Raw genomic sequence first — 22,496 nt, 5'->3', positions numbered from 1 at the left:
AAAGAGGCACTGAGTTTGAAGGTAGGCCTTGAAATACATCCACAGGTACACCTCCAATTGACTCAAATGATGTCAATTAGCCTATCAGAAGCTTCTAAAGCTATGACATCATTTTTTGGAATTTTCCAAGCTGTTTAAAGGCACAGTCAACTTAGTGTATGTAAACTTCGGACCCACTGGAATTGTGATACAGTGAATTATAAGTGAAATAATCTGTCTGTAAACAATTGTTGGAAAAATTACTTGTCATGCACAAAGTAGATGTCCTAACCGACTTGCCAAAACTACAGTTTGTTAACAAGAAATTTGTGGAGTGGTTGAAAAACGAGTTTTAATGACTCCAACCTAAGTATATGTAAACTTCCGATTTCAACAGTATGAAGAAACAATACTCCAAGCCACAGCTTCATACCTCTTCTCAGACATAGAGAACTGATATTGTATACTGTCCATTTTGGCTGGGATTGGTGTGGGGACTGGGGCTTCCATGGGATACATTTGAAATGTTTTGGGGATTGCTTAGGTCTTAATTATTACTAGGAAGGACTATGGTCCAAGTCAGATGTCAGGTACTATATTTATAAAATATTATATGAATCCTAAAAATTAAAATGGCCAATTTGGGTACAATCAAGCAGCTTTATTTTTTAGAGATGAAACTATATTCCAGCAAAATAATGTTGCAGGAATACTTATGTTATGTTTCTAACTACTGCCTCCGTCTCTCTTTAAAATGTGATGCCTCTGTCCTTGCTGGTGAATACAAAAAGATAGCCTTTCTATCAGAGCTATTTTCCTCATGATTGAGTCCCCTTATACATTAAGTAGAAGCTTGAAACCTGAAAAAAAGGCTTGTATACCACCGCAATAACAGAATCTCTGTTGGATAGGATTCTGAAATCTTGCCAAAAGATGTCTGCTACAAAGTCACTTGGGGCCCTTTGAAATAAGGCATTCTGTGGTGCTTTCAGAAGACAAAAAACAGCATTTTCTTCAAAAAAAAATAGGACAAAAATCAATGGTGAAACTGATCCATTCAATCAAAGCAGGTATGGGGCTATCTCTAGGTACAGGAGGAAACGATTAACGTACAGTACATACGTCACTCACCACCATCGCATACAAGTGACAAACACTAACTGTACAACGTCATAGGGTTCCGTCCCCATGTGAACCCTTGCGGAAAAACCAGATGAATTTCACGTGATCGCATGTGAGCTGTGAACACTTGCGCAACACACACACACACCTCCAGTTTCAACCAATCAACTCAGCCCCTAAGGTGTTGCTCTGGCTAGGAGCTGGGAGTCTAGAGGTTAATATCTGGGCCCATTATGTGGTTTGTCTGGAAAAAAAGGGTTCCCCGACTAACACCTGCCCCAATACAAATGGGAGCAAGAGAATTTACAACTCTGGATATTACTACTCACACAATGTTCTCTTAGCAATAATGAATATTGTGATGGAAGTGGACTGAGATTATTGAAGAGCTAATAACCTGTGTTTACTAGGTGCCATTTGAGTACCGAGAGGTTTGTGCGTAGGTTGTTCTTGGATGGCTATTATTATGGGGACTTTGTACTGTTAAGGATGTAATATTCATTAAACAAATACTTTAATTGGAAAAGTGGATATAGGTGAATCAAGGCAAAAATGATTTTCAATCCACCAGCAACCCTGAGGTATGGGGTATGACTAACACAAATGTACAGGGTTGTGTTCCTATGCTTCACAGACCTCAAATAACAGAGGGGAAGAGAGCTGATGAGTGGGCCAGTATCAGACTGGTGGAGAGTGAGAGTATAGCTCTGTCTTCATTCACATCTCAACACAAAAGGTCAGTCCTAAATCTTCATTCATTATTGCTTTCATAATGCTTTGACAGAGATAATCTGCCTTCCATTCTCCATTTCATTATGCTTTGACAGAGATAATCTGCCTTCCATTCTCCTCTAATGCTTCCTTTACATCATTACATAATGACTTGATTGGGATCTTTGTTGAATTTAATGGCACTCTCTGTACAATATCCAATCGAATTCTATTTGTCACATGCGCCGAATACAACACGTGTAGACCTTACAGTGAAATGCTTACTTACAAGCCCTTAACCAACAATGCAGTATTAAGCAAATACCTAAAAAAAAGTATGAGATAAGAATAACAAATGATTAAAGAGCAGCAGTAAGTAACAATAGCGGGGCTATATACAGGGGGTACCAGTTCAGAGTCAATGTCCGGGGGAACCGGTGTCGAGGAAATTGAGGTAATATGTACATGTAGGTAGAGTTATTAAAGTGACTATGCATAGATAATAACAGTCTGAGTAGCCATTTGATTAGCTGTTCAGGAGTTTTATGGCTTGGGAGTAGAAGCTATTTAGGAGCCTCTTGGACCTAGACTTGGCGCTCCGGCACTGCTTGCCGTGCGGTAGCAGAGAGAACAGTCTATGACTAGGGTGGCTGAAGTCTTTGATAATGTTTAGGGCTTTCCTCTGATACCGCCTGGTATAGAGGTCCTGGATGGTAGGAAGCGTGGCACCGGTGATGTACTGGGCAATACGCATTACCGTCTGAAGTGCCTTGCTGTTGGAGGCCGAGCAGTTGCCATACCAGGCAGTGATGCAACCAGTCAGGATGCTCTCGATGGTGCAGCTGTAAAACCTTTTGAGGATCTGAGGACCCATGCTAAATTTTTTCAGTCTCCTGAATAGGTTTTGTCGTGCCCTATTCATGACTGTTTTAGTGTGCTTGGACCATGTTAGTTTGTTGGTGATGTGGATGCCAACGAACTTGACGCTCTCAACCTGCTCCACTACAGCCCTTTCGATGAAAATGGGGACGTGCTCAGTCCTCCTTTTCCTGTAGTCCACAATCATCTCCTTTGTCTTGATCATGTTGAGGGAGAGGTTGTCCTGGCACCACACGGTCAGGTCTCTGACCTCCTCCCTATAGGCTGTCTCATTGTTCTCGGTGTTCAGGCCTACCACCGTTGTGTCATCAGCAAACTTAATGATAGTGTTGGAGTTGTGCCAGGCCGTGCAGTCATGAATGAACAGGGAGTACAGGAAGGGACTGAGCATGCACCCCTGAGGGGCCCCCGTGTTGAGGATCAGCGTGGCGGATGTGTTGTTACTTACCCTTACCACCTGGGGGCGGACGTCAGGAAGTCCAGGATCCAGTTGCAGAGGGAGGTGTTTAGTCCCAGGGTCCTTAGCTTAGAGCTTTGAGGGCACTATGGTGTTGAACTCTGATCTGTAGTCAATGAATAGCATTCTCACATAGGTGTTCCTTTTGTCCAGGTGTGAAAGGGCAGTGTGGAGTGCAATAGAGATTGCATCATCTGTGGATCTGTTGGTGCGGTATGCAAATTGGAGAGGGTCTAGGGTTTCTGGGACAATGGTGTAGATGTTCTTTTATTTCACCTTTATTTAACCAGGTAGGCAGTTGAGAACAAGTTCTCATCTACAACTGCGACCTGGCCAAGATAAAGCAAAGCAGTGCGACAAGTTACACATGGGATAAACAAACGTACAGTCAATAACGCAATAGAAAAATCTGTATACAGTGTGTGCAAATGAAGTAAGGAGGTAAGGCAATAAATAGGCCATAGTTGAAGTAATTACAATTTAGCAATTAACACTGGAGTGGTAGATGTGCAGATGAGGAGATGTGCTTGTGTGCAAAATAGCAGAAAAACAGAAACAAATATGGGGATGAGGTAGGTAGTTGGTTGGATGGGCTATTTACAGATGGGCTGTGTACAGCTGCAGCGATCGGTAAGCTGTTCTGACAGCTGATGCTTAAAGTTAGTGAGGGAGATATAAGTCTCCAACTTCAGTGATTTTTGCAATTCGTTCCAGTCATTGGCATCAGAGAACTGGAAGGAAAGGCGGCCAAATGAGGTTTTGGCTTTAGGGATGACCAGTGATGCTGGAACGTGTGCTACAGGTGGGTGTTGCTATTGTGACCAGTGAGCTGAGTTAAGGCGGAACTTTACCTAGCAAAGATTTAAGATGACCTGGAGCCAGTGGGTTTGGTGAGGAATATGTAGTGAGGACCAGCCAATGAGAGCATACAGGTCGCAGTGGTGGGTAGTATATGGGGCTTTGGTGACAAAACAGATGGCACTGTGATAAACTGCATCCAATTTGCTGAGTAGAGTGTTGGAGGCTATTTTGATGACATCGCTGATGTGAGCCATGACCAGCCTTTCAAAGCATTTCATGGCTACAGACGTGAGGGCTACGTGTCGGTAGTCATTTAGGCAGGTTACCTTAGTGTTCTTGGGCACAGGGACTATGGTGGTCTACTTGAAACATGTTGGTATTACAGACTCAGTCAGAGAGAGGATGAAAAAGTCCATGAAGACACTTGCCAGTTGGTCAGCGCATGCTCGGAGTACACGACCTGGTAATCCGTTTGTCCCTGCGGCCTTGTGAATGTCGACCTGTTTAAAGGTCTTACTCACATCGGCTGCGGAGAGCATGATCACACAGTCGTCCGGAACAGCTGATGCTCTCATGCATGTTTCAGTGTTACTTGCCTCGAAGCGAGCATAGAAGTAATTTAGCTCGTCTGGTAGGCTCGTGTCACTGGGCAGCTTTCGGCTGTGCTTCCCTTTGTAGTCTGTAATAGTTTGCAGGCCCTGCCACATCCGACGAGCGTCGGAGCTGGTGTAGTACGATTCGACCTTAGTCCTGTATTGACGCTTTGTCTGTTTGATGGTTCATCAGAGGGCATAGAAGGATTTCTTATAAGCTTCCGGGTTAGAGTCCCACTCCTTGAAAGCGGCATCTCTACCCTTTAGCGCAGTGTGAATGTTGCCTGTAATCCATGGTTTCTGGTTGGGGAATGTGCGTACAGTCACTGTGGGGATGACGTCCTCGATGCACTTATTGATAAAGCCAGTGATTGATGTGGTGTACTCCTCAATGCCATCGGAAAAATAACGGAACATATTCCAGTCTGTGCTAGCAAAACATTCCTGTAGTTTAGCATCTGCTTCATCTGACTACGTTTTTTTCAGCTCTTCTAATTTCAAAAAGTAGTTAATAGTTGATGTCTGTGAAAATTGTTGTTTGTATCCACATGTGAAATATATTTATGGGTAAAATCATTGAAAACATATTCAGCAAGTTAAACTAATTCAGTTTGTTTCAAAATTGTTTCCTTGAGCTTAAAAATAAACAGAATAAATGACGGTGGAAGAAAAGGAACATTCATTCAAAACTCGATTAGCTGAACTGAATTAGAAGATAACCCCGCTAGCATGTTAATATTGAATTATCCCTTATTTCAAATAACAATGCAAATCCCCTGGTGTCTCCAGATAACGAAGCTAGGAAATTAACATGGGTGTCATTCGACTGTAACATACCCCGACACACCTCATACTAATTCCAAATTACCGAATAATAAGACAATAATACAACGGGTGAATGAGTTTGTCTGTGTACCAAATGGCACTCTATTCACAACATAGTGCAGTACTTTTGACCAGAGTCCTCAGGCCTGGAGGGAAGCCAAGTAATTCCGCTACCCAAGAGTGGTAAAGCGGCCTTTACTGGTTTAATGCTATTTCTCTGTAAACAAATTAACAACACATTTTCAGCATGCTTATAGATAAAGGCACTCAACATGTACTGCACTGACACAAATGACTGATGATTGGTTGAAAGAAATTTATAATAAAACTAAGAGCATTGTACTTGGTACAAATCATTCCTTAAGTTCTAGACCTCAGCTGAATCTGGTAATGAATTGTGTGGCGGTTGAACAAGTTGAGGAGACTGAATTACTTGGCATTACCTTAGATTGTAAACGGTCATGGTCAAAACATATAGATTCAATGGTTGTAAAGATGGGGAGAGATCTAGTTGTAATAAAGAGATGCTCTGCTTTTTTGACACCACACTCCAAAAAGTTCTGCAGGCTCTAGTTTTGTCTAATCTTGATTATTCTCCAGTCGTGTGGTCCAGTGCTGCAAGGAAAGACCTAGTTAAGCTGCAGCTGGCCCAGAACAGAGCGACACGTTTTGCTCTTAATTGTAATCAGAGGGCTGATATAAATACTATGCATGCCAGTCTCTCTTGGCTAAGATTTGAGGAGAGACTGACTGCATCACTTCTTTTTACAAGAAACATTGTGTTGAAAATCCCAAATTGTTTGCATAGTCAACTTCCACACAGCTCTGACACACACACACACACACACACACACACACACACACACACACACACACACACACACACACACACACACTTATCCCACCAGACATGCCACCAGGGGTCTTTTCACAGTCCCCAAATCCAGAACAAATTCAAGAAAGCGTACAGTATTATACAGAGCCCTTATTGCATGGAACTTCCTTCCATCTCATATTGCTCAAATAAACAGCAAACCTGGTTTCAAAAAACAGATATAGCAACACCTTGTGGCACAACGCCTCTCCCCTATTTGACCGAGACACTTTTTGTGTGTGCCTTTTTTGAAAATATACGTAGTTCTGTCCTTGAGCTGTTCTTGTCTATTGATGTTCTGTATTATGTCATTCTGTATTATGTTTCGTGTTTTATGTGAACCCCAGGAAGAGTAGCTGCTGCTTTTGCAACACCTAATGGGGATCCTAATAAAATACCAAATACCTTTGGGGCTATATAGGGTACCAGTTGGGATGCATCCCATCTTGAGGCAATAATGACTTAGGGAATCTATTTGAACATCTACATTACATAAGTCCAAATGATCCTAGTTCAACAGATACAGGATTTAATCAGATCTAAGGCACCAACCAACAGGATTCCATAAAATGGTAAATGATGAATTAAGCAGAAGAGGAGCAGGAGAAGAGACATGACTTGCGCTACACTCTGTCTCCTGGATTAATGTCTAACTGTGTAATATCTCATCTAATTTCGTATCTGCTTCTTTTGCCCATATCTCAGTGCGCGAGAAAGAGAGAGAGAATGAGAGAGAAAGAAAGAAAAAGAGAGAGAGAGAGAGAGCGAGAGAGAGAGAGAGAGAGAGAGAGAGAGAGAGGGAGGAATATTGCATAAAACATTGTAAATTTGTACAGCGAGCAGAAAACAAATATAGTAGCATACAGTACCTTGTATTCATTATGATTGACATACTGCATAATTCAATTACCTGGAAGCACAGAAGCCATTGAGAGCGAAATGGCAATTATGAATCAAATGGGGAGATTGTGCTGTGGGGAAATTGCCGTGGTTTGTAAGCATAGGATAACCTTTGACAGCCACACCCTGACCTTTGACAGCCACATCAAACAACTGTGTAAAGCGTAATTCTATCGCCTCAAGAACATTGCCAAACTCCGTCCTACCCTCACTCAGTCTGATGCAGAGAATATCGTCCATGCCTTATCTTCTCAATGCTGCACTACTGCAATGCACTCTTCATCGGGTTCCCTGGCAGGAGTCTCCAGAAGCTCCAATACATCCAGAACAACGCTGCCAGGATCCTGATGAGAGAGCGGAAACACCATCAGACCCCCCCCATCCGGGCACCTCTGCACTGGCTCCCCATCTCATTCCGGATCGAATTCAAAACCCCCCTGCTGACTTTCCATGTCATGGCAATGCCCCTCCTTATCTCAAACTACTCTCCCTCTATAACCCCACCCGCACCTTATGGTCAAGCAATAGCCTGCTCCGCCATGCCCCCAGGACCAAGCACTGCTCCTTGGGGGAATCGGGCTTTCAGCTCGACCGCCCCCATCCTCTGGAATGCTCTCCCGGGCCACCTGAAAGCACCACAGACTCTGGGCTCCTTTAAAACGGGCCTAAAGACTTTTCTCCGTAGGAAGGTTTCTGTTGATAGCTGGGCTCCTTGGTGTCCTTGTCCCTTGTAGTGTCAGCTACAAGTACTATATGCAGTACAGACACTCTTAGAAAAAAAGTTGCTATCTAGAACCTAAAATGGTGCTTTGGCTGTCCACATAGTAGAACCCTTTACACAGACGGTTCTACATTGACCTCAAAAGAGTTCTACCTGGAAGCAAAAAAGGTTCTACCTGGAACAAAAAAGGGTTATCCTATGGGGACTGCCGAAAAAACCCTTTCGGATGTCAAAGAAAGCTTTAGCTAAAAATAAGTCTCTAATTCCACTCTTCCTTGCCATCCCTTTCTCTCTAAACCTCACATTCTCTTTTCTTAGCTTCTCTAATTCTCTCCCTCGCTGGAAGAGAATCTGTGTTTGTTCTCTCTCTCTGTTGTCTATCGCTGCTCCCTCTCTTTTTTCCTCCCCCTTTTTCTATTTCTCTCCGTCTTTCATCCCCCCCTCTCCGCCCTCTCCCCTCTCTCCCCCTCTAAGGACACAGTAATCAGAGTCCATTGACTAGTGTGTTGTGTTGTTAGTATCAGTCCTGTGATTAGTATCATCAGGGGCTCTAACAGCTCCTCTACCTCTCTCTCCAAATCAACCAATAGTCTTGTTCACACAGCCGCTGCACATCAAAACAGCACACACAAACGGAGACGCACACACAGAGACAAGTGGATATACTGTACACACAGAGAGAGAGAGAGAGAGAGAGACAGACACATGGATACACGCACGTAAACCACGCTCTCACTCTCTTCTCACAGAATATTACCCCACAGACCCATCAATATTTCAAAATATATTGAATCCTCTCCTGTCTGAAACTCAGTAATATAAAATACCAACAATCCAGGGTCAGTGAGTAGCTCAGAGGCTGTCGTTCCACCGTCACACAGAGGTCATTATCACAAAGGAAACAGCTTTGAGAAGCACGGTGCCTCTTCTGTTGATTGAATTACCTGTGTGTCTGACTTACTGTGTGTGAGCCTCCTTCACCCTATTAGGCTACTACGGTGTCTAACTAATGCTGAGATAAAACACTCTTTTAAAGAGGAAACCATTATCATGTTGACTGGTAATAGGCTTGTTCCCAGCCATATACACCAGGTAAAATAGGTTAATATATGTAGATATAATAAGTTCAGTAGGCCTGAATAAAAACATGGGGTGAGTTTCCTGGAAGCTTCGTATAGGATTAAGCTAAAATCATTTTAGGAAAGATTATCTTAGATTAAATATTATCTTAGTAGTACTAAGATGACAGGAAATTCATCCATGACAGGCATTTCTAACATATTCTACAGCAGAGATGGAAGCCCAATGCTTTAATAAGATATACTCTAACAAAGAGAAACAGAGATCAGAGAGCAGTGATTGATACAGATATTTCTTAAGGGGTAGATCAGCTTTAATATTGCGGAAAGATTGTAATTGTAATGTAATTGTCTGCATCATTTCCAATCCCCCATATTTATGTTCTTTAATGCAGGGTCGACAGACAAGTTCCTTACTTTTCCCCCTTCTACTTGCATGATCCATTTTTGTGGTAATGCTGCAATTAGTTGGTTGTAATTTTGGGTAGAGCAGACATTTCCATATGTCTGTGTTAGCTGCATGTGTGACATAACTCAACCAGTCCTATTTATGATATCATTTACAAAAATACCTTTTTAAACATTTTATCTAAAAATACATTTTTTTAATCTATTAGTATATTTGAGTTTAACCACAATATTTGTTGTATTATTTGTTCTGTCTTTTCAGGTGGATTGAACTGAAATTGCAACCAATTTTCTAAGGCTTGTTAAAAAAAAAATGATATTTTGGAGATGATTTCGTTTTCAAACAACCGAAAGTGAGCAGTTGTAATCTGAATAAAGGGGAAAAGGCAATTCTTGAACATGGGGTGAGACATTCCTATCAATTTACTAGAGAACCATTTCGGAATTAAGTAGAACTTTTGTATGACTGATGCCTTTAATGAGAGGTCTAATGCTTTAATATTTAATCATTTCTGCCCTCCGAATTCATATTCGTTATATAAATAGGCACTTTTAATTTTGTCTGACTTGCCATTCCAAATAAAATGGAATCTTTTTTTGTTCATATAATTTAAAAAGCAGGTCACTAGGTGTAGGAAAAACAATAAGCAAATAGGTAAACTGTGATATGACTAAAGAGTTAATCAGGGTGATTTCTCCACAAATAGACAGGTATTTTCATTTCCATGGTGGCAAGATCTTATCTAATGTTGCTAACTTTCTATAAAACTGTATTTGGAGTGAGAATTTCTTTCTTTCGGGATTTGTATACCGAGTATGTCCACATCCCCGTCAGACCATTTTATTGGTAAACTCCACAGTAATGTAAAAGTTGCATTTTTTTATGATCCAATATATAATATAGTACACTAATCCAGAGAGGTTAGCAAAAGTATCTAGATCCTCTATGAGGCTGTGGAGGGATTCTAATTGTGGTTTTAAAAGAAAACATGAACCATCAGATATAGTTGTCAGTTGTGTTGTTGTTATTGATGTTGTGTTGCTCTGTACAGTATGTGTTATTGTGTTGATGATTGCTCTTTAATCCTGGCTGTGTATGGGTGGATGAGTGACTGGTGGTTAGAGTGACACTCACTATCATCACATCAGAGGTGATGGCGTCAGGGAAGAAAGGGATGAGGTTATCATGGAAAACAAGTCAGGGAGCAAGGGGACAAAGGAAGCACCTGTTTCCCCAGGTGTGAGCCTACCCCCCCCCCCCCCCCCCAACACCCAACAACTATCAGAGTTGCAATTTATTGCCAGGAGATTTTTTTTTTCTTGGATTGTGGCCCCACTGACCGCACTCTAGCACTCTGATTGGCTAAGGCTTTATTTTCCCTCGCCTTTCTTTTCAGGAGATGGCTCGGTGTCATTGGAACGATACGAGTTAATACATGTGCTCAAGGCTGGACTGAGTCTACTGTATACAATGTCATTGACTTGGGAATGCAGTACAAAACAATCATTCATCCAACCATTGGATGTCCATATACTGTAGGCTACATTCAATACATGTGTATATCAGCTATTCATGTCAACAAGGGGATATTGCAGTTTATCATGTATGGTGGTTTCATTGCTTAGGTCTATGGCCATGCCTTGACTGATATATTTCCATACACTCACACATATACATTCATTTTAGCACTGACCTTCAATGGTGACACGGTGACTACCATAATTAAGCTTATTTCAGAAAATGTGGTCTATTCGGTGTCTATTCTGAGTCGCCTGGCCCTGACAGACTGACGTTTAGTGCTGTTTTGTGATTCTCAGAAGAGGTCAATGTTCTCAGAAGAGGCTAACTGTTTTGTGTAACACAGAGATTATATAACATCTGATAAAGCTTTCTCGTCTGAGCGCAGAGAGAGAGAGAGAGAAAGAGAGAGACGGGACACGTGGGCCACTCCTCTCCCTGTGTGTGTGCATGCAAGTTTGTTTGTGTGTGCATGTTCATTGATGCATTCATTTATTAATATGTGTGTGTGCTTCTCCTGTGCCTCCTGCTCCCCTCTCACCTCCTCCGCAGTCTTTCTCCTCCTCCTCGATGCTGTTCTTGATGCTGTCGTACTCCTCGTCTATGTTCTGATTGCCTCTAATCTGGCTGAGCACGCGCCGGGCCTTCTGGGTAAGGCCTTTCTGGATCAGCCAGCGGGGGCTCTCTGGCAGGAACAGAAACCCCACGAACTGGAGCACCGCAGGGACCACCGACAGACCCAACATATACCTGGAGAAGAGGAGAAAAGGCAGAGAGAGGGGGGAGGGGTCGGTGAGGGAGAGAGAGAGGGAGAGAGGGATATATTAGTTGTTTCATCTGTGAGAGTGACTCTCTGGCAAAAGGAGGAACCCCATGAACCTGAATACAGCAGGAACCACTGGCAGAAGGGGGGTGCGAGGGAGAGAGAAAATGTTATATATTAGTTGTTTCATCTTTGAGAGGAGAAACTCCATGAGCTGCAGCATAGCAGGAACCACCAATAGACCCAACATAAAGTATACCTGGAGAGGGGGAGGAGGAGAGGATAGGGAGAGGGGGGGAGATGCAGTGGAGGTGAGGGGTAGAAAAAGGGAGGAGAGAGGGGAGAGACAAATTAGCTGTTTCATCAGAGGGTGAGAGAGGAGAAACCCCATGAGCTGGAGCATAGCAGGGACCACTGATAGGTTGCCTCCCACAATGTAGCAATGTTCCAACATACATGTCTGTAGCCTACTTAAGCTTCGTTCACATTACCCATAAACACTCCGTTACGTTGCGCTGGATGTCATGCCCTTCAATGGGGAGGTCCACAACGGAGTGGAATGGCAATCCCCCAATGCAGTTGAAGGCTCTGTTGCGAGATGGACGCCGCATACCTTAAAATGTTCTAAACCTTGTGTCGTCCAAGGAATTATTATCCTGATGTTAAGGAAATAAGATACCAGCCCATGCTCTTTCTCCCACAATGCTTAGGTTCTGACTTCAAGTTGCAATTGGTGAGGAGCAAATGCAGAAATTCACAAGCCTTGTTTTGTATTTTCTCAAAATATAACCAGGTAGGCTACTAGAGTGAGAACATATACTACCGGTCAAAAGTTTGAGAACACCTACTCGTTCAAGGGTTTTTCTTAATTGTTACTATTTTCTACATTGTAGAATAATAGTGAAGACATCAAAACTATGAAATAACACATATGGAATCATGTAGTAACCAAAAAAAGTGTTAAACAAATCAAAATATATTTTATATTTGAGATTCTTCAAAGTAGTCACCCTTTGCCTTGATGAAAGCTTTGCACATTCTTGGCATTCTCTCAACCAGCTTCATGAGGTAGTCACCTGGAATGCATTTCAATTAACTGGTGAGCCTTGTTAAAAGTTAATTTGTGGAATTTCTTTCCTTATTAATGCGTTTGAGCAAATCAGTTGTGTTGTGATAAGGTGGGGGGCAGGAGGGGAGGTCGATTTGCTGCAAAGAAACCACTACTAAAGGACACCAATAAGAAGAAGAGACTTGCTTGGGCCAAGAAACATGAGCAATGGACATTAGACTGGTGGAACTTTGTCCTGGAGTCCAAATTTGAGATTTTTGGTTCCAATCGCCATTCCTTTGTGAGACTAGATGTGGGTGAACGGATGATCTCCGCATGTGTATTTCCCACTGTAAAGCATGGAGTAGGAGGTGTTATGGTGTGGGGGTGCTTTGCTGGTGACACTGTCAGTGATTTATTTAGAATTCAAGGCACACTTAACCCGTATGGCTACCACAGCATTCTGCAGTGATACGCCATCCAATCTGGTTTGGGCTTAGTGGGACTATCATTTGTTTTTCAACAGGACAATAACCCAACACACCTCCAGGCTGTGTAAGGGGTATTTGACCAAGAAGGAGAGTGATGGAGTGCTGCATCAGATGACCTGACTTCCACAATCACCCGACCTTAACCCAATTGACATGGTTTGGGATGAGTTTGACTGTAGAGTGAAGGAAAAGCAACCAACAACTGCTAAGTGTATGTGGGAACTCCTTCAAGACTGTTGGAAAAGCATTCCAGGTGATGCTGGTTAAGAGAATGCCAAGAGTGCAAAGGATGGCTACTTTGAAGAATCTCAAATATAAAATATATTTGGATGTGTTTAACACTTTTTTGGTTACTACACGATTCCATAGTTTTGATGTCTTCACTATTATTCTACAATGTAGAAAATATTAAAAACAAAGAAAAACCCTTGAATGAGTAGGTGTCCAAACATTTGACTGGTACTGTATATATACAGTGTATACTGTATATATTTACCAACAATTATATGGGGGATTGGAAATGATGTAGACAATTATATTGATGGAATCGACAATCTATCTGCAATATTAAAGGTGATCTACCCCCCCCAAAAAAAGAAAAATCATATATAATAATAATCAAATTGGGTAAATGATGGACCTTGATGAGATATTCAAAGATGAGGCATGTAGAGCAATTACATGTATGTGTGTGTGTGTGTGTGTGTGTGTGTGTGTCTCACCTCCATCCATCATGGCGTAGGTAGCTGAAGGCCCCGTCTATGATGCTGGCAGTGAACTGGCCTCCTGTGATAAACAGTGTGTTTACTGTTACCAGCTGGCCTCTCAGGTGGGGGGGAGACGTCTCAGCTATGTACACTGGCACCGTCATGGACGCAATACCTACTCACGTGGGATGGGTCAGAGGAATAGGGAAGACACAATGAGGAGTGTAGAACTGTACAGTGTAGGGTGAAGATGCCCCTAGATGCTAATCTTGGATCAGTTTAGCATTTCCCGCACTAATGGTTAAGGTTAAGATTAGGGGAGGGGAAGCTGATACTAGATCTGCACCTAGGGGAAACTTCACCCCGGAGCATACAATACGGTCAAAGTTTATGGATAAGTGCAAATTCAGCTTTTATGATCACTTCACTGGTTTACCTAATTCAAGAACAATGGTATAGGGTCTGAGTTAGGCATGAAACAACATATCCTCTCCACACTCCCCTACATCTGTCAATCAAGCGGAATCTGAGTGTCCTCAGTCACAGCTCTCATCTAGAGAACCTGACCAATCAAAACACTCTACCACAGAGCTGCTGCACCAATCACACACTAGCCATTAGGGCACTGAAGAGCCCTCATCATTTCACACAACATCAATCATGTCTGACAGACTGAACAACATCAACCACATCGGTCATCTCTGTAAGCAGATCTACAACATATATCTCAAGTGCATCCACTACATCAGAGATATTGTAGCCTATACAGCATGTAAGTCAGTGTCGTTCTCAGCTGCTGCAGCCACTGACCATGCCAAACGACTACATATTTACACTGACTGCTAGAACAAACAACATGCGTTTGCCCGGATTCATCTGACAAGGGCCGTGACATCACCGCTCCGTTCTGCGCCACACCGATAAGGGACTATTAACAGCACCCAGAGTGCACTACTTCCTGTCGCTCCTCCAGTTATCCGGCAGACGACGTAGCTACCTGTTGCCGTGGGAACCGCTTGCTTCGCCATGCAGCCACTCAATTATAAGACACCGGCTGGAGTTAATCAATATCTGGGAGACGCGAGACGTTTTATTGGCATTTCGTTCATTTTCTTTTAAACACAGGAGTGAGGGCTGGAGGGACGGGTCCTACTGTTAAAAGGTAGTGGCCCTAGGGTTGCCACTCATACGGTACACACCTGGGGTGACCAACCCTAGAGGTGTGGTTGATAGAGTTGCCAACTACACCTGTAGAGCTACGAGCTGTGCAGATTTTTGCTCCAGCCCTGCAGTGACCTAACACACCTGATTCAGCTGATCATGGTCCAGACTCAGTGTCGGCCTTGATTAGTTTACTATTTCAGTCAGGTGTGTTTATGCAGGGCTGGAGCAAAAGCATGCATACCCATACATACTCCAGTGGGTAACACTACCAAGTAAACAACTAGAGCTGAGCATGCTTCAACATAAAGGGTTCTACTCTGTTTGCTCTTCTGTCAAAGGCTGCTCCTCTACATATCACATTTTACATGTTTGTCATTTTATTTTCATCATACACATGCAGAGAGCAGAACAAATAACTGAACCAAACACGTGGTTGTGAATGGAATTAAGAGTAGAGGGTATAATATAATAAAATAAAGGAGAGGCAGAGAGAGAGAGAGAGAGAGACTGAAAGAGAGAGAGAGAGACTGAAAGAGGGCTCGCTGTTTGCGTTGGCATTTTTGTTCCTAAGACAACTGAGAAATGCAGTGCAAGATCAATTAGGGAATCATTGTGTAATGTGAGCACCACCGTCCTGGGGTTGAGGATGGACGGAATTAAAGATTTGGGACAAGGAAATCTGGAAATGTGAGCACGTCCAAGTTGTTAAGATTTAAGAAGTTGTGTAGTGCATGCCCAGCATAACTAAAACTTAATGTAAATCTTCACTAATGTTCTAGAAATGTTCCCGGTTTGCTGGGTGGGTTCTGAGAGTGGGAGAGCCCTCCTTTCCTCCCCATCACTCCCTCCTTCTCTTGTTATCAGCGGCAGCCTTTGGTCAGTCCCTCCGGTCTCCCCAGGCCTCTACTCAGACACATGTGGAGTCCACCACCACCAAGACTCGTATTTTATTAAACCTTTATTTTACTGAGACCAAGGTCTCTTTTACAGATGAGCCCTGAATGACATAAATACACACATCAAAATATAAATACAAAATGCAAGCAAAAAGAAAAACACGGTGCGAACGAATCAGCTTGTCCGAAACACCCTAGCACAGGCGGGAGGCACAAAATGAACAGACGAGAGGCAGTGGTTGTGATTCCTTTTCTTGTGAATGTTTACTAGACGGGTCTTCTATTCGCCCGACAAAATAACTCCAGTACAGGGTAACGTCCAACGCTGAAACACCAGCGTAACAAAACAAATAAACATAAACTTAGCCGTTGACCAAAAGGCTGTAGTCAAAAAGGGAAAACAAAACAAAACGTCTAGTCCTGTCTTTAGACTATCTTCTACACATAATAGTTACAGGAGGAACACTTCGTTCTACCTATAGCCTGCCTTGGTTAACAGAGAGACAAGGTGCCCCAGTAAAAGACGCTTTCTCTGAGGTAGGAATATCCAACATCCTCACAGCTCCCCGTCTCTACTCCCAATCCCCCCTCCAGCTCCTCTCCCGGCACACCTAATAAAGAGGAAGACAGAAAGCAATTAATGGGCCCAGGTGTGTACTAATTGGCTTTACACTAAGTACCTATCCCCTGAGGAGGGTGCTGTCGTGTCGTCTTCCTCCGGCCGGTCACGGAACTCTCACAACGGTCATAAAAAACGAACACATTCATCAGTAATAAGGTCCTCAAATCAGCTTTCTGAACTGCCCTCAAGGCACAACGACATCAAATGTAAGAACATTTTGAAGATTCTTGTACCTTGTTTGCGAAACACAACTAAAAGCTGATTTACCTAACTCAGTAGAGACCAAAGGAATTTTCAGTTACCACACCCCGTCTCCGGGATGGCTAACCCGTATGTCTAAAGTTTAGCAATGACTTTTTTTTGTAAAAAGGGCTTTATAAATGAAAACATAGCAATGTATCGTGCAATGTAACCTACGTGACATCAAAGAGGGCCAACCAACTTTCTGGTAGAGAATGCAGTGATGAGTACTAAAATTGTCACCCGTAATAAAGTGCAATGCTCTGTGACAGCTTTAACCCTAGGATGCATAATAAACATGATGCCCCAAGAATGCATATGCCGGGTCAAAATGACCCGATAATGTAATATGCGTTTTATTTATATGGGTCTTGATAGTATCACTGCTCATTAATAAGCTTTACGTATCGGCCTCACGGCCTTCATCAGAGCGGATTCCTTATTTAACGGTTACCATGCACCTGCAAACAAGATAGATCCGATGTGCGAATGCCTTTTGAATTTATATGGGTCCAAAATATTATCCATTTTGTGGAACATAATTATTTTGAGTGATGATTTGGACCTTTCAATAAATATTTTGTTTGAAATGTTTTTAGTCGCTCTTCAACAGTTCGATACACATTTCAACGAGAACTTATTTCGAAAATTCATAACAGCTATTGAAAATATTCACATATTTTTCTGACAATCAATCTTACAATCAAAGTTTCACATTCAACCTTTTAGTGTGAAGAACAAAATAAAAAGCACCTTAAGCATGTCTTATAATATTTCAAAACATTTATTTGAAAATCCAAAGTTCATCACCAATATAAACGACAATTTAGAAAACATGAACAAAAGGAACAAGTGTGCATGTGTGATGCTTACTTATGCTGTCTTAGTCCATGTATTTGATACAAACCACAAGCATGTGACTCTGCTCTTTGCAGACGGGTGTGTTGCACTGAGAACACCAGCAGCTGACTTTTCTATCCTTTGCTCTTGGGCAGAGCTGGCACCTCTTCCTCTTTTGGCCCTGGCTGCTATTAAGTGGTGGTAGCATGGCTCTCTTTCATCACCCCACATCTTTCCATTGCCTCAGTTCTTCTGTGGAGATGGGAGAACCTTCCAGAAGGACAACAATCTCTGCAGCACTCCGACAATCAGGCCTTTAGGGTAAAGAGTGGCCAGACGGAAGCCACTCCTCAGTAAACAGCACATGACAGCCCGCTTGGAGTTTGCCAAAAGGCACCTAAAGGACTCTCAGACCATGAGAAACAAGACTCTCTGGTCTGATGAAACCAAGACTGAACTCTTTGGATGGAATGCCAAGCGTCACGTCTGGAGGAAAGCTGCTCATCCACTGTCACGCAGTCGCTGGGGATGAACCTTCCTCTACAGTTTGCTAGGAAAAAGGTCCCACACATACCGGAAGACTGCCAGGTGGTCCATTGCCTCTCTGAACACTGGTCCTCGGGTCATCAAGCCTCAGGTAGCGACGGATATCCTCATATCTTCCAACCGACATGGTGGCCTTATACATTGGATTCTGCAGTGGATCCAAAAATAGCTCCAGTGGGGAGACATCCCACCTTTTCTCCATGCCAGCGAGGAGGGTTAAACCAATAAAGGCCTTAAATCCCTCTTTGTTGAGCTCTCTCCACTCTGTCCCTTTTGCTGTCGCTATTCTCCGTCTTTCTAAATTTGTACACTTTAGAACCTCCTCAATGATGGTGTCACTAATGAACAGCTCCCAGGCAACTTTTGGTGACACAACTGTTGACCCCGGCACAGGCCCTGGGCAGCTCCTCAGGATGTTAAGGCTAGGGTGTGTGTAGGGGAGGGGGGCACATAGTCTGTGTCATCTGAATTGGATACCTCAGATTCTTAGTCAGAGGCACCAATGGCTTCCTCATCCAGCATCTGTAAAACCATTTTGGTTGTATATCTGGCAACATTCTTATGAAACTCTTTTTACTCAGGGAGTTAAAAAGGATAAATGAAAACGGTGATTAGTTGAACATTGAAAAACAAGATATTTAATACATATTTTATTAATTACTTAGATTTTATTGTTGTAGGAAAAAGAAAGGTCTGTGTGCAATGAGTGCAATGCAGTGAATTCCATAAGAAATACATACGGGTCATATTTGACCCACATATGAAAACTTGGGGTAGTGATGCAAAAACTATTTTTACTTAAAAAATAAGAAATGTAAAAAATAAAACCTAGGATAGTAGAATATTAAAGACACGTTATTTAAGGAATTCCTGGAATATTTAGATGACATTTTGGGGGGGGGGGGGGGGGGGGGGGGTCAATACAGCAAAATAACCATTAGGCCGGGTCATTTTGCACCTAGGTTTAATGAAGTGGCAGCTGCGTTCATATAGATGATGTCGCCATAATAGTCTAGGACCGATAGGAACGTCGACTGAATAATCTGCTTTCAACTATTTAGCGAGAGGCAGGACTGATTTCTATAGAAGACCATTTGTATACTCAGCTTCTAAACTAACACATCAATATGCAATATCCAAAGTACATATGCTTAAATCAAACTTATTTTTATGCGCTCTAGAGAACAACATATACTTAGTTTTACCTGCATTCAGTACTAATTTCAGGTCAACAAAGTTTTTCTGTAATACAATGAAGTCAGACTGTATTTCAGATAGAGCCTGGTCAACCGTGGGGCCAATAGAATACACAACAGTATCATCAGCGTACAAGCGCAGGTTAGCATTTAATGACGCTGCCAGTTGAGGACTGTCATGGTTCAACAAAACTGCTGACACAGGCTGTGAACAAGCGATTCGGTGATATTCTCTCTTTACTGTGTCGCCACCATGCTATGTACAAGAATCGCTACTTCGATGAAGACAAGAAACAGGGTTTACGTGAAATACATACACAGCTGGACAAGATTGGAACGGACACAGTGACAGTGAGCACCGAGGAAGAGAGGCCACGGACAGACAGAGCTGAAACTTCACTGCTTGACATGTATGATGAAATCCTGGTTGAGAACGAAACGACTAAACAAATGAACAACGAAACAGCACAGCAAGTAAGTGAAATAAATAGGTTTTGATTATGTTTATACTGGTAATGGAGACATACGTAAATGCCAACAAAATAACTTGTTGGTCTGTGTGTGTGTCCTTTATTTAACTAGGCAAGTCAGTTAAGAACACATTTTTATTTACAATGACAGCCTCCCTCAGCCAAACCCAGACGACGCTGGGCCAATTGTGCACCACCCTATGGGACTCCCAATCACAGCCGGATGTGATACAGCCTGGATTCGAACCAGGGACTGTAGTGACACCTCTTGCACTGAGATGCAGTACCTTAGACCGCTGCGTCCATGTGTGTGTGCTAACTATTTAACTGTACTAGAATGCTTAAAAGGCCCAAAAATATATATCAGTTATCGGTATCATTTTTTGGGGGCAAGGAAAATATCGGATATCGGTATCGGCCAAAAATGTAATATCGGTGCATCACTAATAATAAAACTGACAATATCATTCATTAGAAACAGATCATAATCATTCTGTACCTTATAGACAAACCACAGAACAAGGATGCATCCCAAATGGCATCCTATTCCTTATTTAGTTCACTATTGACCAGAGCCATATAGGCCCTGGTCAACAGTAGTGCACTATGAAGGGAATAGGGTGCCATTTGGGACTACGCACAGTTCACCCCTAGCTCTCCCATGTGCTCACCTAAAGGTCAGCTCACCAATAATTTGCCCAAGATGGTGAGATGGACCAAACACCAGGCTTGTGTTAAAGACCAGTCAAATGTATTAATTTATGCCTCCTCCTGACAAACGGCACGAATGACCTTCCCGCTTTCCCTCAGAAATGCTAAGCAATTAAATTTATGAAGAGCCCGGCCTCCCATCATGTAAATGTGATTGGATGTGTAACAGGGTAGGTTCGGAATACAGTGGGGTCCGAAATTATTGACACACTTGATAAAGATGAGCAAAAATGACTCTATAAAATAATGAGGTATATTGTATACTAAAAAAGGGAAATTATATTCTGTTATACTAATACAATTGCTCAAAGATTTTGTTTAACGAGTAATAATTGTTTTTCTCATACCCCTGTTTCAATACCTTACCATGCAAGGATAATGGCATTAAGGCTTTTTTCTAAAATGGGAGGGATCTTAGACCATTTCGCCATACAGAATCCTTCCAGATCCTTGCTATCCATATGGGAGCAAAACAGCTCCATAACATCAAAGGTCCACCACTATTTTTTTTACAATAGGTATGCAGCCTTATGCTCATGCATTCTCATTTCAATGCCAAACCCACCACTGGTGTGTGTGGCCAAAGAGCTCTATTTTCATGTCATCTGACCAAAGTACCGGTTCCAATCCGAGTGACAACGCTGTTTAGCCAACTCCAGACATTTACATTTGTTGGATGACATGAAAATAGAGCTCTTTAGCCAAACACACACCAGTGGTGGGTTTGGCATCAAATTGAGTAACGCGTGAGCAGAAATAAACCCCATGCCTAGAGATGGAGAGGCAAATGATATCATTGTAAACCCGTGTGACCTGATCAATTAACTATTTCGATGGCCCGACAAACTGCCTCTTTCAATCTTGGGAAAATAGCAACAATTCAATGTTTTGAAAGATTGATGTGTCGGTGGGGTAATATTGAGAGAGAAGAGAGTTCACTGTGAGTGTAAGAGAGTGAGAGAGTGAGAGAGTGGAGAGAGTGAGAAGAGAGTGAGTGTTTTTGAACTTGAAAGATAAAAGGCTGATTCATATTCTCACAGGCTTGCTCACTGGGTCTAGTGGTGTACAAAACAAAACAAAAGATTAGCTAAATCACTAATGACTAGTACATTCAAAAAGCAAAAAACACAAAGCATAGCACGCTTCATCCATTCCTCCACTTATTGTGCTCAATGAAAGCAAGAATTAAGACAAGGCTTAACAGTGATGACTTCCAAGCATGGCACACTACTTTACCACTACACGATTTTCCTACCCAAAGTAACTCCAGATTATGAACATTAACACTACAGCATACACGTCAATCTTCATTCCCAATCAAAGACAACGTCAAGACTATGTCACCCGAAGTTGCTAGAAATTCCTTTGGTAGTCAATTCTCTTGAATGTTAAAACAGCGTGAAATCTTGTAAAAGCCTCCTACCTCCAAAAATTACCATAGGCCTAGGCACTGAAGTCAAATATCAGTAACCCTGGAAACAAGCACTCTCAAAGTAATGTGATGAAGTTAGCAACTCTGGTTTGATATTGTTTTGGTATATGGCTAAATAAAGTATTGACTATCCTTTAAATTAACCAACAAAGATTTTGGGCAATATAACCCATCACATTCACAACTAGTTAGGCCTGCCCACGAGGATACTATGACACACGTCTCACTTATATTTCATTTTAGATGACTCGATAGCCTAAGAAGTAACTTTTTAGTTTTTGCCAATCAAAATACTACAGCCTACAAGGCAAATGCAAGTAAAACTAAATGCATGCTCTTCAACCGATCGCTGCCCGCACCTGCCCGCCCGTCCAGCATCACTACTCTGCACGGTTCTGACTTAGAATATGTGAACACTACAAATACCTAGGTGTCTGGTAGACTGTAAACTCTCCTTCCAGACTCACATTAAGCATCTTCAATCCAAAATTAAATCTAGAAT

At 42.3% G+C, this 22,496-nt stretch overlaps 1 protein-coding gene across 1 annotated transcript in view; it reads right to left on the bottom strand.

Annotated features, from left to right (window-relative positions):
* Nucleotides 1-22,496, bottom strand: part of LOC111951156 (proton myo-inositol cotransporter) — a 65,435-nt gene that overhangs the window by 40,112 nt on the left and 2,827 nt on the right. Inside the window, exons 2-3 of the mRNA XM_023969196.2 lie at nt 13,893-14,052; nt 11,410-11,618 (exon numbers count right to left, since the gene is read on the bottom strand). Of these exons, the coding sequence (XP_023824964.1) occupies nt 11,410-11,618; nt 13,893-14,052 (369 nt within the window). The remainder of the gene's footprint in view (nt 1-11,409; nt 11,619-13,892; nt 14,053-22,496) is intronic.

The sequence above is a fragment of the Salvelinus sp. IW2-2015 genome, linkage group LG3, assembly GCF_002910315.2.
Source record: "Salvelinus sp. IW2-2015 linkage group LG3, ASM291031v2, whole genome shotgun sequence".
Classification (NCBI taxonomy): Eukaryota; Metazoa; Chordata; class Actinopteri; order Salmoniformes; family Salmonidae; genus Salvelinus; species Salvelinus sp. IW2-2015.
The sequence above is the reverse complement of the archived record's forward strand: the minus strand, read 5'-3'. Positions and strand labels throughout refer to the sequence as shown.